The sequence below is a fragment of the Sinocyclocheilus grahami genome, unplaced genomic scaffold (genome assembly GCF_001515645.1).
Source record: "Sinocyclocheilus grahami isolate Dianchi unplaced genomic scaffold, SAMN03320097.WGS_v1.1 scaffold1582.1, whole genome shotgun sequence".
In the NCBI taxonomy this organism is placed as follows: domain Eukaryota; kingdom Metazoa; phylum Chordata; class Actinopteri; order Cypriniformes; family Cyprinidae; genus Sinocyclocheilus; species Sinocyclocheilus grahami.
In genome coordinates this window covers 42,212-60,107 of record NW_015506761.1, presented here as the reverse complement: position 1 = coordinate 60,107, position 17,896 = coordinate 42,212, and the positions used below count along the sequence as shown (strand labels likewise).

General features: G+C 37.8%; 1 protein-coding gene across 1 annotated transcript in view; it reads left to right on the top strand.

Moving 5' to 3' along the window:
* LOC107571351 (macrophage mannose receptor 1-like) overlaps positions 1–17,896 on the top strand; it is a 51,889-nt gene that overhangs the window by 1,939 nt on the left and 32,054 nt on the right. Inside the window, exons 2-5 of the mRNA XM_016257673.1 lie at positions 2,384–2,448; positions 2,590–2,690; positions 8,190–8,329; positions 8,481–8,583. Of these exons, the coding sequence (XP_016113159.1) occupies positions 2,384–2,448; positions 2,590–2,690; positions 8,190–8,329; positions 8,481–8,583 (409 nt within the window). The remainder of the gene's footprint in view (positions 1–2,383; positions 2,449–2,589; positions 2,691–8,189; positions 8,330–8,480; positions 8,584–17,896) is intronic.

Here is a 17,896-nt window from a genome sequence, read left to right as displayed (position 1 = left end):
TGCAGCTATCTACAAATGCACAGGACGCGATTCACAAATAAATGCCAGGCAAAGTTGTGGTTGTGACATAAATATATATTTGTGAATATGTTTTTTATTTGCAAATCTCATTTTATTTATTTGTGAATTTAATTCATGTTTGTGAAACTTTAAGATTTATTTGTGGATCTCATTCTATTTATCTGTGGATCATAATCTATTTATTTGGAATTAAGCAACAATTCTACCCCCATATTTAACACACCTGGGCCCGTATTCACAAAACGTTTTATCTTACCACTAAGAGTTCTCTTAAATGGCAGTAAAAGTTTTAGCTAAGAGTTTTCTCTTAAAACAGGGTTCCTCAATTAGTTTTCACCAAGGGCCGAATTCTGCCAACAATACCAAGTCAAGGGCCACTGACCTATATATATATATATATATATATATAATTGTTATTATTATTAAAATTTAAACTTTTTTCTGTGTTTTTTGATGTGGCCTGCGGAACCCTGTCTTAAAACCTATTCACAAAGCTGCTGAGACAAACTTTTACTAAGGAATAGAGAGAAGAAGCTAAGAGTAAAGGGCGGGATTGACCTTTTTGCTATGAATGATGTCAGCATGTTCACTAACTATGCACACAGTGATTGGCTGATAGGGGAGGGGTCTCTGTCAGAGATTTATTCATAGAAATATTGTAGAGCACGATGTTGCCATATACTGTATAAAGGTATAAAAATTTTGCCACATTCAAATAAAGATTTTAAAATGCAGGCTAAGTGTCACTTATTAAACAAGTATGTTCAGCTAATGGTCTACCTCTTACATGTATGCTTCTCGTTAACAATTCAAGAATATGGATATAAACATCCTTTTAATTAACAGAGTAGAATAATCATGGCTGATAGTTAATACATGCAAATGTAAAAAAAAAAAAAACAGCTGTTACTTCTTGCCCAACTGGTTAATGAAAACAAGAATATAATCAAAGAAAAAGAGTTGGGATAACCTCCAAAACCAAAGCCGATACCTTTTTAAAAGGTCATTATCATCAAATGTTTCTAAAATGTTTACATTGAGGCAGATTGTTGGCAACAGCCATTTTAGGATAGTTTGTGGTTTGATCTTAGTGACTTAGGAGTCCTCTTCACTACTACCAACCTTTCACAGATTTAGGAGCTAGTTTTAGAGCTAAAAGGCTTTGTGAAATACTCTTAGAGCAAAAAATTAGGAGTCCTAAATTTAGGACTGACACGCCCATCATTTTTAAGATTTTCTCCTAAATCGGCGAGTTATGAGCTACTTTTAGCCTTAAGATGTTTTGTGAATATGGGCCCTGATCATCAACTCTTCAATAGAGACAGCAAGACATGAGTTGGGTGTGTCTGATAACGGTGGCATACAAAGTGTGCTGAGCTTAGGCCTTAAGAACAGGTTTGAAAACCCCTGATTTATACATCAGTTCTGGTTCTCAAATCTGATTGGAAAGGCCTTTCGAGAGTGCTGATATAGGACTAGTATCTGCTCTGGGATATTTCACAGTTGTATCACTCCACTTGTCTGCACATTCTAGACAGGCTATATGTCTGAATATTAGTGAGGTTGAAATTAAGCAATTTCAGTGAAGGTTACATTGTTATGGCAGTAGTTGGTGGCAAGTGATTGTGACTTGAGTGAGGCAGTAAACCATTTATTCCATTAATTCACTCAAAAATACTGATTCATTCAGGGACAAAACAAAATTCATACTCATGAGGCTCAACCACTGGAGTAACACTTATTAAGCTGCCACTTTACTTCATAGAAATGAAAGCATTGAGCCAGCACTGATGCCAGTCATAAGAAATCCATTTAAAGGTAGCCTGTTCACACAAAAGGAAAATTTCTGTCATCCGTTAACCATCGTCATGGCATTCCAAATCTGTATGACTTTATTTCTACTGTGGAACAGAAAACAAGAGCAAAGTTTTTTTGTTTGTTTTTTTAAGGTGAGTAATGCCATGAAGGTGAGTAAATCATGACAGAAATCCCTAAAATAGTTACATCCATCCTCAGTCACCTCCCTAATTCATTCTCTTGGGGACTGATTGAAAAATGGCAGCTGTTTTATGTGCATCAGCGTGAACCGATCTGTACGAGTACATACTCACTATTTGAAGTGTATTTCTAAAAATGACAGTTGCACTAAAGGGTTCGAGAGTAGTTTTTTCTCAAGGAAACAGATGAGGGAATTAAAAACAAAAATGGAAGCCATTTTATTGTTTCTGATAGCTTTTTGCAGCAATGTTGCACAGCTGAAGACAAAGACTAGCTCAGAGGGAAAATGCTCAAATTCTGTCATAGAAGTTTTGCTTCATCATTGCATAATTATTTCAATAAGGCTACTAATACTGTTTTATAGATATCTAGGAAGTCAGAGAATCAATACTACATTGGGATGATGGTGGAATTGGACAAATCATTTAGGTGAGTACGAAAGACTGTGCATAAAGAGTTATAATATTAGTTATTATGCAACACATACCTTTAGCAGCATTTGCAAGACATTGTTTAATTTAAATACATTTGTGCTGGTTTTATATTTGGATTTTTGCTGTCTATTTGTAGCTGGGTGGATGGTTCACCCATTGTATATACGTCATGGGATCAAAATGAACCAAATTTTGCCAACAATGATGAGAACTGTGTGACCATTTACAAGAGTATGGGTAAGCACTCCTCATCAGAAATGTTCCTTTTGTAGCTTGTGAGTGTTGTCAGTGCACACCACATCACTTTCATGCCTTAAAGCAAGGGTATCCAAACCTGCTTCTGGCCAACTTTCTGCAGAGTTAGCTCCAACTTGCCCCAACACACCTGCCTGGAGTTTTCTAGTAAGCCTAAATATCTTGATTAGCTGGTTTAGGTGTATCTACTTGGTTAGAGCTCCAGCTGGTGCAGGATAGTGGCCCTGCAGAAGAAGGACTGGACACCCTGGCTTTAAAGTCCCACTCTTTTTATTATCAAACATTTTTAAAGACCTGAAAGTAATGTTTAAATAAATAACACTTCACAACAAGGTTAAAAAATGGTTAACAAATGTGCATATTAATATTTAATTAAAGATAAGTCATGTTAGTATGAATCCTACTGTATAAACATTAGTAACACATTATCTGATGTTCCCAAACACTGAAGACTGAAGTAATAGCTGATGAAAATTCAGCGTTGCATCACATGAATACACTTCTTGTTTATATGGCACATTTGCTTTTTCTTAATAAAAAAAGTAAAATGTTTGCAGAAGATGTGCAGTATTGCACACGCACACATACAGCAGGCTAGTGCACTCCCCTTATGAAAAGCTTCATAATACGGCACCAACTTTTCTTTGTTTCATCATATTCAATTAATGACTGAAAACTGAGGTTTATAAGAATGCAGACAGTGATGAAGGCTAAAATAAAATAATGTAATTATTTTGATTAAATAATAATTAATTGACAGTCCTAACTGAAAGTGAAAAAGTGACGTGACATGTGGCCAAGTATGGTTACCCATACTAGGAATTAGTACACACACACACACACACACACACACACACACACGCACACACACAGTACATTCACTCCCCCCCTACAATTCCTGCCACACTTGAGACTCGAACTCACAACCTTTGGGTTACGAGTCCGACTCTCTAACCATTAGGCCACATTGTTACTCAATGTGTCATTATAATACAGCTTATCCACTCTCTGGAAAGACATTTAATTACAATTAATTTGAAATAAAATGTTCATTGTAACATTTAATGATAAAAAAAACAAAACAATCATTACCACCAAAACATGTATTGTATTTAAATTCTCATAACTGCACTCACTCTTGTGCTTTCAGCCAATATATTACACAGACAGGTAATGGCTATCTCAAAATGGACAAAAATAATGAATACACATTTCTACTTTAACATGCCTTTTCACATTTGGTGGCAAACTTTTGAAGCCAGAAATTTCCCTGATAAAAAGTTACAACTGAAGCTGAAACTCATGTGCTCAATACAAGAAAACAAATCTCATTGGTTCTCACACATATTTGAGCTTCTGTTACCATATTTAAATTTCCAAAAAAGAAAATTCTGTCATTAATTACTCACCCTCATGTCGTTCCAAACCCGTAAGCCCTTTGTTCATCATCGGAACACAAACTAAGGTATTTTTGATGAATTCCAAGAGCTTTCTGACCCTTCCATTGACAGCAAGGGTCCTACCATGATCAAGGTCCAGAAACGTAGTAAGGCCATTGTTAAAATAGTCCTATGACGTCAGTGGTTCAATCGTAATTTCATGAAGCTACGAGAATACATTTTGTGCACAAAGAAAACAAAAACAATGACTTTATTGAACAATTCGTCTCCTCCACTTACACCTCTTACCGCTTTCGTCTCCACCCTGGTGCCATTTTGGAGAGTATCACATACGTAAACAACATATGTACGTGGATACGTTGTTTACACTCAGATAAAAGCATAAACAATGTATCCGCGTACAGTGCTTTTGACACAGAACAGCATACATTGTTTACATATTTGATACTATCCAAAATGACTCCAGTATGATGCAGAGGAGACAAATTGTTGAATAAAGTTGTTATTTTTGTTTTCTTTGCACACAATGTATTCTCGTAGCTTCGTGAAATTACGGTTGAACCACTGATGTCACTTGGATTATTTTAATGTCCTTACAACGTTTCTGGACCTCGATCGTGGTAGGACCCTTGCTGTCTATGGAAGGGTCAGAGAGCTCTCGGAATTCGTCAAAATGATCTTAATTTGTATTCCGAAGATGAACAAAGTCCTTACGGGTTTGGCACGACATGAGGGTGAGTAATGTCAGAAATTTCATTTTTGGGTGAACTATCCCTTTAATGTGTGTAAGATAAAATAAAAATGCAAAAAAATAAATGAGTACTTTTCAAGTTGAAATAAAATTGTAAGGAGTAAAAATTACTTTTCCCTCAGAAATGTAATTACGTAAAAGTAGTCAGGTTAAACTGTACAGGAATAAAATACAAATCCCCCCAAAATAATACTTAAATACAGTAAGTAAACTCCTTGGAGCTTAAGCACAACCCAGTCCCACGGCATTTCGTGACATGTTCACGAAATTTTAATCTATTGATTTGTGTTGACACCGACCCTTTTTTTTTCCGTGTCACTCAGCACGATTTTCAGTCTAATGCATTTCAATAGGGAGTAACTTTCGTGCCTGCACCATGTTTTCCTTTCTGCCACACATTTGGTGTTTTGTTTTCTTTTCTTCTTTTTAGTCAGCCATTATATATATATATATATATATATATATGTGTGTGTGTGTGTGTATGTGAATAGTTCAGATGCAAAAGCCTCTAAGTGCCATTTGAAATTTTCTTCTAAAATGAGAATTTTTCTCAGGCTCCTATGTTTATGTTCAGTTATTTCACTTTAATTGTAATGAAAATAACCTAATCATTGCCATTAAAGTGAAATTACTGAACTTACACATAGGAGCCTGAGAAAAATGCTAATTTTAGAAGAACATTTCAAATGGTACTTAGAGGCTTTTGCATCTGATCTCTTCATACATACACAATTTACATGTTTGAGCACGTAACCCAACCCCACCCCTAAACCTACCCATTTGTATATTATATAAAACACAAGATATAACAGGCAGACATGACGACAAACTCTTATTTACTTAAAAACAAGTGTTCCAAAGTAAAAATTGATTTGTGTGGAAAAACGCATGCAAAAGCGAGCACAGTCTCCATTCGCAATCTGCTGTAAAACTGTCTGTTTACTATGCACATTCAAAATGGGCACCTGAGGAGGCAAGTGTTACGTCAGCTTTGATCGTGAAATGGCATTGGATCTTGTCTGTCTCATGACTGATTGCATCATGTCATTATATTTCAACATCATGTACGTTCACGGAGCGAGATTATTTCAGCGATAAAACATTACATTTCACTCAGTCTGTTCATATAACATCGTATGGCTTCGGAAGATTTGAAATGCAACATGAGATGTTTGTAATACTTTTATACGGTTTGTGGTCAGTTTTTGCAATAAATACATGTGCCTGTACTTACATTTGCTTGTGTTTTATATCGTTGAGAAGTAGGTTTAGGGCAGGGGTGTCAAACCCAGTTCCTGGAGGACCACAGCCCTGCTTAGTTTAGCTCCAACCGTAATTAAATGCACCTGATCCAGCTAATCAGGTCCTTCAGGCTTATTTGAAAACTACATGCTATGAGTGTTGGAGCAGGGTTGCAACTAAACCCTTCAGGGCTGCGGCCCTACAGGAACTGAGTTTGACACCCCTGGGGCCTAATTTATAAAATGTGCGTACGCACAGATTTGATCTTAGAGTGTGCGTACGCTAAAATCCACAGCAACGTTCATATTTATAAAAACCGTCACGTCAAGGCCTGAGCAGGCGTGGGGGGTGTGTTATGTTTTTTTTTTTTTTTTTTTTTTTTTATTAACGGGAGTTTTTGCGAGATTAAACTGACCTTTTTAGTAATAAAATGTTGAGAGTTCTTCAAATCGCTTTCTGTTTATTCCATGTTTTTTTATGATTTTATTTTACAAGAGAACGTGCGAAGTCTTGTTTTAGCCTACTACTAATGCAAAAAAAAACAAACAAAATACCAATGACTGAAATTTTTACTTGAATTCGTAGTTTATTCTTACTTTTGGAAACCTAATTGTTTTATAATTACTATTATTATTTCTGTTGTTTCTAGAAATAGTAATTTTGATAATAGTCAATAGAAAAAAATATAACCCCACACACATTGTTTGTCCACAGAATAATTACACATTATTAAATAAAATGCGTCCCCGCACGAACCTCTAACCTCCGCCAGCAGGACCTCAATTTCAGACTCAGTAAAGTTTTTTTTCTTTTCTTTATGCTCATGCTTGTGTTTCAAGCATAGAAATTCAGATATTGGCGCGTGGTCTCTTATATGGTAATTATATTAATTAGGGGGCGTTTACAAGGCGGAGCTCTGACACCAGTCAGCTGCGCACAATTTCAAGATCATTTGCGATTTATAAATGTCACATCTGGAAGAGAGATGTACGCACGTGTTTTTGTGCGCATGTTAGTTTTCTCTGAATTGCACTTACGCACTTTTGAGAAATGATCTTAGAACAAATTTAGGACGGTTTATAAATGAGGCCCCTGGTTTAGGGTAAGGAGTGGTGTTAGGTGCTCTAAAACAGGGGTGTCAAACTCAGTTCCTGGAAGGCCGGAGCCCTACAGAGTTTAGATTTAACAATAATTAAACACCTGATCTAACTAATCAAGTCCTTCAGGCTTATATGAAAACTACATGGTATGAGTACTGGAGCAGGGCTGGAACTAAACTCTGCAGGGCTCCGACCCTCCAGGAACTGAGTTTGACACCGCTGCACTAAAATAATAAATATAAAATATTTTCTAGTTTTACAAACGTGAATATTTAAACACTGAAGGGGTACTGCACTGAGATAATCCCTATTGAAATGCATTACTCTGAAAGTCGTGCTGAGTGACAGAAAAAAAGGGAAATTTGTGTCCATGAACACGAATCAATAGATTAAAATTGTGACTATGTCACGAAATGCTGTGAGACTGTTTTTTTAAGCAAAAACCCCAAAGTCTTAAACTTGGAGTGTGCAACTATAGGTAATTTTTGTTTTATTTGTCCCCTCAAAAACTGATGTTTGTATAACATAATAAATAGTTCTTGATTCTTCTGGAATTATAAAATTATTTACAATTATTGGTAACGCTTCACAATAAGGTTACATTAGATAATGTTTGTTATGTTTTGCCCTAGTGCAAGCAACTTGTTTCATTTGGTGATTTGCCAAGATCAAACATTTTTTTTTATGGCAGCATATTTGTGTTATATTACCTTTTGCATCAAATTACAAAAAAAAAAAAAAGTTAACGCTGCTGTGAGGGTGTTTCTAATACAGCGTCTGTGGAAGTGACGTAAATTTGACATCAGTCTCTCTTCTGACTGCAATTATCAGTGTCTCTCATTCTCATCGTGAAAACACTATTTTGGAGATTTTCTTCTTCTGTTTCATCAATTAGGAATGCAAAATGTATTTGACATAGTCTCCAATTCACCACTATAAAGGTTTTAGCATTTATTTATTTATCATTTTATTTGTTTATTTGTTTAAGGATTCTGGAATGATATTAACTGTGGTGTGGCATTGCCCTCTATCTGTGAAAGAAGTTCTGACTTTGTCAATGTCACCATGTCCCCTTCCACTGTGCAACCAGGAGGCTGTACTCCCGAATGGACCATGTTTCGAGGCAAAGTAAGAGCTATTGTAATAATTAGTGCAATCTGTCTAACTGCTCTAAGTAAAAGTATTTTCACTTACATAAATGTCATTTAAAATTCAACTTTGTTAGAAACGCAATAGGCAGCTGCACATTCTAATTCAAAGCACTTGTATTTTTAAATAGTGTTACAAGCTTTTTAATAATAAGATGACATGGCACAATGCTCGGGACCACTGCATTTTGCATGGAGGCAACCTGGTGTCCATTCTGAGTCATGAAGAGCAAGGTGAGCATTTCACTTGTGATATATATTTGCATTCACATAAAAGAGATGGATGTTGTGAGAAAGCTGCTTGAGAGGAGAAAGTAACAGCAATATTGCAAATTACAAATAAATGCAGGTGAAGAAATTTAAATAGAGAAGAATATGAAGAAATTGACAAATATCATTATATAATGAAATAAAGATAATCATTATTTTCCCCTTGTACAAACTGGATAATGGCACATTATAGGGGTGTAACTGTACACAAACACTATGGTTCCGTACGTACCTCGGTTTTGACGTGACGGTTTGGTATTTCGGTACTGCAGGAGGGAAAAAAAACAAAACATAAATTGCTTTTTTTTTTTTTTAACAATGGTTTACTGAACAAATTGCTCTCTTTAAATAAATTCAATATAATTAAAATTTTCTTAGGGATAAAAATCTACCTCAGCTTCTGCGGGAGCCCTTTTAAATTACTTTAAGGTTACAATTAACAATAGAGCCCAAACTTAAATTCCATTGCTGTTTATTTTTAGCTATAATAACCAACACTCAAATAAAAAAATTGTATTCAAACATCTAAATTCCTGTAAATTAACTTCTAAATTATACAATTTATATTGTTCTGTTGAGTCATAACTTGTTTCATAAAATGTTTATTTAAACATACAGTCATGGCCAAAAGTTTTGGCAGTTAAATAAATTGTGTGTTTTGCAAAGTTTGCTACTTCAGTATTTGTAGATTATTTTTCCACATGTTTCTATGGTATACTGAAAAACAATGATAAGCATATCATAAGTTTTAAAGGCTTTTATTGGCAAAAAATATAATGAGTCAATATTTACAGTGTTGACCCTTGTTCTTCATAACCTCTGCAATTCTTTCTGGCATGCTGGATATTAGCTTCTGGGCCAAATCCTGACTGATGGCAATCCATTCTTGCCTTATTAGTTCTCGTCTTCTGCTTGTCCAATCACCTTTTGAGGACTGACCACAGGTTCTCTATGGGATTGAGATCTGGGGAGTTGCCTGGCCATGGATCAACAATTTAAATGTAATGATCTTAGTGCCACTTCTTTAATCACTCTTTCTTTGTGACATGGTGCTCCATCATGCTGGAAAATGCACGGATCATCACCAAATTGCTCATGGATCATTGGAAGAAGTCGCTTTTGCAGGACGTTTTGATACCATTCTTTATTCATGGCAGTGTTTTTGGGCAGAATTATGAGAGAGCCCACTCCCTTGGTTGAAAAGCAACCCCATACATGGATGGTCTCAGGATGCTTCACTGTTGGCACAACACAGAATTCATGGTAGCGTTCACCTTTTCTTTTCCGAACAATCGATTTTCCAGATGTCCCAAACAGTCGGAAGGGATCTTCATCAGAGAAAATAAGTTTTCACCAGTCTTCTGCTGTCCAATCCTTGTACTTGTACCTTGTACCTTGATGTTTTTCTCGGAGAGAAATGGCTTCTTTGCTGCCCTTCTTGACACCAGGCCGTTGGCAAAGTCTTGGCCTCACTGTGCGTGCAGATGCTCTCACACCAACCTGCTGCCATTCCTGAGCATGCTCTGTACTGGTGGTGACACGATTCTGTAGCTGACTCCTCAGGAGGAGATGGTCCTGGCACTTGCTGGACACTCTGAGACGTTCTGAAAACTTCTTCACTGCAGTCAAACTGCTCTCCTTGAAGTTCTTGATGATCCGGTAAATGTTTTTTTCAGGCGCAATCTTCTTTGTTGCAATTTCCTTGCATGAGAGGCAATTGTGATGCTAAGCGATGTTGGCTGCACGTGTTTCTTTGGAGGTAACCATTGCTAACAAGAACACAATGATTGGAAGCGCTTCTTCCATCCTTTTATAGCAATCAGTCTGCTCTTACAATGTTCATTGATTTATATTTCACGTTAAAACTAGTAATAATGAGGAAGGGATGATCACTCACTCACGCTCCACACTGCCAATAGAACTGAGGCATTACTATATGGTGATATGTCGTGCCACATTAATGAGCATCAAAACGGCATTTATTGTCTGAATTTCCTGAAAAAAATGAACAATTTGCTCGGTACACATGCGTACCGTACCAAAAGACCCGTACTGAAGATTTTCAGTACGAATATGTGTACCGTCACACCCCTAGCACATTATGATTTTGATTGGCATCCATAATGAGCTGTAGTTTTTAGCTTGTTTTGTCTAGCTTTTCCCCACTCAGAGTGTGAGGAGCACATATACAAGTAGCACAAAACACACACTACACGTTTTTTTTTTCCATATGATGCTGGGCCTCATACTTTTGCTGTCTTTACACTCAATACTGAAGTATGTATTATTGTGGTTACACATTTTAGGATGTTCATGTTATGTGTCTGTTGTTGGATAATGAAACCAATTTGAGGGATGATAAAGTTTTAAAAAAGCTAAATGTTTCCTTTTCTTCCCTGTTTGTCCTCTTAAGTATGGGATGAGTTTGCCTTTCTGCACCTCAAACCCCTTTGTAAAGATTTCAGGAGTTCAGCTCCGCCCCACGGTTCATGTTAAAGAGTGAACCCAAAAAGTGGCCTCTACAGCCATGCTTAGTCAAGTCAAGTCACCTTTATGTATATAGTGCTTTTAACCATACAGATTGTGTCAAAGCAGCTTGACAGTATCGAATAGGAAAATAGTGTGTCAATAATGCAAAGGGACAATAGTAAACACTCAATTTTCAGTTAAAGGCAGTTCATCATTGAATTCAGTGATGTCATCGTCCAACTCAGTTCAGTTTAAACAGTATCTGTGCAATCAAGTCGACGATATCACTGGAAATGAAGTGTCCCCAACTAAGCAAGCCAGAGGTGACAGCGGCAAGGAACCAAAACTCTGTCGGTGACAGAATGGAGAAAAAAACCTTGAGAGAAACCAGGCTCAGTCGGGGGGACAGTTATCCTCTGGCAAGACGAACCAGCAGTTTGCTTCATGCTGCAGCAAAGTCAGATTGTGCAGAGGACTCATCTCGTTCTCGTGGTCTTGTCCAGATGGCTGTTTAGGTGACGAGGTCTTCACTGGGGATCTCTCTGGGGCTCATCTAGTTGTCCTGGTCTCCGCTGACATTCAGGGCTGTAGAGGTAATCTCTAGGTGCTGATCCACCATCTGGGCTGGATACGAACTGGATCCAGGTGACTGCAGTGACAATCTGATCTGCAAACTGACTGGATCTGGTGGCTACGGTGACCTCGGAATAAGAAAAAAACAGACTAATATTAGCGTAGATGCCATTCTTCTTATGATGTAACAAGTACATCAGGTGTTATGGGAAGTGTTCCCGGTTCCGGTTGACCTAACTGATGCAGCCTATTAGTGTGTTATGTGTAAACCAGGTTACAGAGATGGGTCTTTAATCTAGATTTAAACTGACAGAGTGTGTCTGTCTACCGAACAATGTTAGTTAGATTATTCCAGAGTTTGGGCGCTAAATAGGAAAAGGATCTGCCGTCCGGAGTTGATTTTGATATTCTAGGTATTATCAAATTGCCAGAGTTTTGAGAACGATGCAGACGTGGAGGACTACAATGTGATAAGAGCTTGCTCAAGTACTGAGGTACTAAACCATTCAGGGCTTTATAAGTAATTAGCAAGATTTTAAAATCTATACAATGTTTAATAGGGAGCCAGTGCAGTGTTGACAGAACTGGGCTAATATGGTCATATTTCATGGTTCTAGTAAGAACTCTAGCTGCTGCATTTTGGACCAGCTGGCATTTGTTTATTAAGTGTGCAGATCAACCACCCAATAAAGCATTACAATAGCACACCTAGATTCCTAACTGATGACGAAGAATTTACAGAGCAGCCATCAAGTGTTAGACAGTGTTCTAGGTCAGTGGTTCCCAATCCTGGTCCTGGAGGCAACCCAACACTTTTTGCATGTCTCCTTAATCAAACACACCTGATTCAGGTCATCAGCTCATTAGTAGAGGCTTCAAGACCTGAAATCGGTGTGTCAGGAGAGGAGACATGCAAAATGTGCAGTGTTGGGGGTGCCTCCAGGACCAGGGTTGGGAACCAGTGTTCTAGGTTATTACATGCGGAGGTTTTAGGTCCAATAATTAACACCTGTTTTTTGTTTTTTTCAGAACTTAGCAGTAAGAAATTACTCGTCATCCAGTTTTTTTATATCGACTATGCATTCCATCAGTTTTCAATTCGGTATGTTTCACAGCGCCGCACAAATATAGAGCCAAGTATCGTCAGCATAACAGTGAAAGCTAACACTGTGTGTCTTGATGATATCTCCCAAGGGTAACGTGTAAAGCGTGAAAAGTAATGGCCCTAGTACTGAGCCTTGAGGTACTTCATACTGCACTTGTGATCGATATGATACCTCTTCTTTCACTGCTGCGAATTGATGGCGGTCAGATAAGTACGATTTGAACCATGCTAATGCACTTCCAAAAATGCCAACAAAGTTTTCTAGTCTATACAAAAGAATGTTGTGGTTGATAGTGTCAAACGCAACGCTAAGATCCAGTAACACTAATAGAGATCTACAACCCCGATCAGATGATAAGAGCAGGTCATTTGTAACTCTAATGAGAGCAGTCTCAGTACTATGATACGGTCTAAATCCTGACTGGAAATCCTCACAGATACCATTTTTCTCTAAGAAGGAATATAATTGTGAGGATATTACCTTTTCTAGTATCTTTGACAGAAAAGGGAGATTCGAGATCGGTCTGTAATTAACTATATCTTTGGTGTCATGTTGTGGTTTTTTAATGAAAGGCTTAATAACAGCCAATTTGAAGGTTTTGGGGACATATCCTAATGACAATGACAAATTAATAATAGCCAGAAGAGGATCCATGACTTCTGGAAGCACCGCTTTTAGGAGCTTAGATGGAATAGGGTCTAACATACATGTTGTTGGTTTAGATGATTTAACAAGTTTATACAATTCTTCCTCTCCTATAGTAGAGAATGAGTGGAATTGTTCCTCAGGGGATCTATAGCGCACTCTTGGGTCTGGTCCAGTGGAATCTCTATTGGGCCGGCTGGTCGTCGCCATCTACCTTTATTAGATTCTACAATTTGGATGTCCCTGCCCTGCAGGCGTGGGTCTTATCCGCCTAATGCTTACCCATCCCCCCCTCCCCGGGTGGGGAGATTTATCTCAAGTAGACCTCAGAACGTTCTCTGGACTCTTTGTGACTCAGGCTTATGGAGCCCTCGCTGAGTGTTCCTGGGCTGAGCTCGCGGAGCAGGCTAAGTTCTGCATCTGCTTATAGCACGGCGCTACTGGATATGTTCCCCAACCAGTCGTCAAACGATGACGCAATGGGAGTTACCTTTTTCTATAGGGAATGCTCCAGTTACTGACGTAACCTTGGTTCCCTTGAAAGACTGCCCCATTAGACCGAGAGAGACTGTCTCATAAGGCCAGAAAGACTGCCACTTTAGGCTGGGGTACAAAAAGCCACTAACTAGCATGAACTAACGATGAACAATATATTTTTAAAAATTGTTTTATCTGTGAGTGTATTTCGAAGTCTTACAGTTATTGAGTAACCCTTTAATTGCTGTATCCCTTAAAACCAGACTGACAGAGGGTTACTGTAAATGTATGTGCCCGCTGTGCACAGTTTTCCTGATGCCACCGGGGTGGCTTTTGCACTGATGGCTTGGGCCCGCCATCACTGCTTGCAGCTATGTTTATTTAAATAGAACTTTAATTATTTTGAAATTGCAAAGAGCCGATGCACAACCTAGGTTCAATTTGGGTCAATCATGGTTAATAGATTAACCACGAACGATCATACGACAAGTGCACACTTTGTATAACCAAGTGCTTTGTCTTAAACACATGTGAATAACCTTGCATGGAAACATTCTAGAAACAACCACCACAAGTGCATAAAACAAAATAAATACTTATACAGAATGCTGAAGGAGACTGGCAACCGTGTTTTTGATAGAAGGCCCGGAAAATCTTCTATTAAAATTCATGTGAGCGTTCAGGCAGAACTTGAAGATGGCGGAACAATAAGCAAGAGGAAGTGGAATGCTTTTGAGATTTGAATTGTGAGATAGCTCTCCATAAGTGAAAAATAACTAATAATATGTTAATTTTGACCGTTCCCAAATAGCTTGATTGACAGGCGATCTGACCAATCAAAACGCGGATATTATGTGCCGCCACTGCTTTCTGCCATCTTGCCCGAGAGCTACGGCCGGTCTCCATAGAAATCCATGTTAAAACAGGGTAAAAAAGATAAATTTAATTAAAACTTTTTCATTATAACTAATAATAAAAATGTGCGGCGGGTTAAGCTGTGCTGTTGATCGGGAGCTGTATATGCACGTGTGCGCTCATCTGTTTTCAATGCAGCAAACCTCGTGTCGCTTCATGTCATCTTCCCTCTTATTAAACTATGATAGGTCTTGTACTGCAAAAAGACCATTTTCAAAGGTTTCATGTTATATTGTTGGCTCTGAAAATATGTAAATGTGCATATCCAGTAGCCACAGCTGTATCCCTTCTAGCCTTTACCACAAATCAGACAGGAGAGTAGATTAACTTCGGTGGACTTGAAAAATGGTGTGTTCCGCGTTTGAAATAAAATACTTTCTGATGTTTATTCGTTCATTTCATGCTTTATGTAAATATGAAAGGACGATCGGTTCACGTGTTTGAACTGAGGCAATACAGTGTTCTGTCACGACACATAAACTAGCTACAAAACGGTATTATTTGTTTGAATTTCTTTAAAATTAACAATTTAAAAGCTGAGAGTCCTGAGACCTTGTTTCATAACAGAAGTAACCTGCTCTGTGTTGTCTGTCGGCATGTTGTTAGTTTCCTCTTTGCTCTGCGATGTATTTTTCACTGCGTTAGAACATGTGTGTAATGTGAGTGCGGCATTGTTTGTTGGAGATGGCAACAGTAACTAAGGAGGGCGGGTCTTTGCGAACGTTCAATTGGTGATTATATGAGTATTTGTAATGATTGCTGACATGAACTTAAAAGACCTGCTAATGTTTCACATTTTTTCGTTGTTTGAATTATTAACACTTTAACATCATAGTGGACGATCAACACTGTAAACTTTGATTAGTTCGTAGGATAATAATATATAGCGTGAATTGTGAATGGGACATCATTTTTTACACAATCTTTCACAGAATGTTAATTTTAATTTAAATGTCAGTAATTTTATGAACCATGAGCACTCAAGCTAAAGTTTCAAGCGACCGTTTCCCCTGATTGAGTATGAACGCCAGTGTTGGTATCTGCGAATGCAATAATGAGTGAGATAAAAACTTATATACTCCAGGTATCGAGAGATGATTGGCTAGATCTATGAGTAATTAACATGTTTTTCAATTAGAGTATGTAATGTATAGATGTGATCAGATGTACGGTAATTTGGTAAAAATCCGATTTGGCTTCTGCTCAGTACATTTTGTGTGGTGATGAAGTAGTCGAGCATTTATTATGCTACAGAATAACTTTCCCAGGTTGCTGCTCACACAGATGCCTCTGTAGTTGTTAGGATCAAATTTATCTCAGTTTTTAAAGATTGGTGTTATCAAGCCTTGATTCCAGATGTCAGGGAAGTAACCTACACTCCGAAGCACAATGAATAGTTTTAGAATGGCCAATTGGAATTTACTGCTTGTGTGTTTTATCATTTCGTTTAATATCCCATCAGGTCCAGATGCTTTTTTGAGTTGGAGGTTTTTGATTTTTTCTTTAAGTTCTTTATCAGTTATTGTGAAATCTAATGGGTTTTGGTTATCTTTGATTGCTAATTCTAGTTTTTCCAGTTTGTTGATTGTTTGGTTTTGCTTACAGTTTGTGTCTGTTTGTACTTTATTAAACAATGTTTGGAAATGACTTTCCCATATTTCTCCATTTTGTATTGCCAATTCGTCATGATCAGTTTTTTTCAGATTGTTCCAATTTTCCTGCATTATTTGGATCTTTGTGTTTCTGATTTGACAATGTTCTCAGTTTTTTGCGAATAGTTTGGCAGTCTTGATCAAACCAATTTTTGTCATTTTTGGGTATTTGATTTTTTCCATTTTTTGTTTTCAATTTGGATTGTTTTGCTGATTTTTCAAATATGTAATTTATATCTTTGACCGCAAGATTGACACCCTCATTAGTGTGAGCATATGTGTTATTTAGAAATGTATCTACCAGCGCTTGTATTTTTTGGCTGCTAAGTGCTTTCTGATATTCTTCAGCGCTGTTTTCAGCCCATCTATATGGCTTTCTGATCTTGTACAGCTTACTGGGCTTTGTGTTAATGGTATTTTCTGTCTTTTTGAGATGCACAATGATTTGACTGTGATCAGGCAGAGGGGTTAGTTCTCTAACAGTGAATGATCTGAGAGATGAAGGATCTATGTCTGTTATCATATAATCAACTGTGCTATTCCCCAGATGTGAGCAAAATGTGAATCTCCCTAAAGTGTCTCCTCATAACCTACCGTTGATGATATACAGACCCAGGCTTCGACAGAGCTGCAGGAGGACTTTTCCATTCTTATTTACTATATGATCATGGTTATTTCTGTGGATATGGGAGAATGTGTTATTAATAGCAGTCAGTTTGTTGTTGATATATTTGCTCCCTTGTGCGTTGGTCCAGCTGTGTGCAATCAGTGCTGTGTGCAATCAGTGCAATGAATGATGGGATATGTAGTCCAGGATGATATGCAACAGTGTGTAGTGCGAGAGTCAATGAAAATGGAAAGGGTGACCTCTGATGGCTAGCAGACGGTTCATGGACCGGATTCGTGACAATATGGCACACATGAATATATCTTTTCTGGATGGGAGCAGTTCCTTGTGGATTTTAAGCCAGGTGTAGTATTTGCCTTGCTTTAATTTGTTGATGTGGTTGTGGAATTGTGATTTGTACCAGATTATTTGTCCTCCTGAGTCTCTTCCCTGTCGGACTGTGTTGAGTTTTTGTGATGGTAGGATGATTTCTCTGTAGTTGGGTGGGCAGCGGGTGATGGTGTCTGCCCTGCTCCATGTCTTCTGTAGAATAATAATATCCATCTCTTTGATGCTCTTCTGGAATTCTTTGTTTGAACTCTTTAGTCCAAAGGCTGTTGAATTCAAGCCTTGAATATTCCATATTGATAGAGTCATTTAAAGTGTGTGTGTAGGTATTACTCTTGTACATTATTTGACCAGTTTGGAGCAGATGATGTTGAGCAGGTGTCTTATATGATTGAGTTCTGCGGCTGCAGGGTTTTGTGGCTGTTGGACTGCTGCGGCGTAGCTCTGTGATGGTGCTCCAGGGGTCGAGTCCTGTCTGCTTCTTG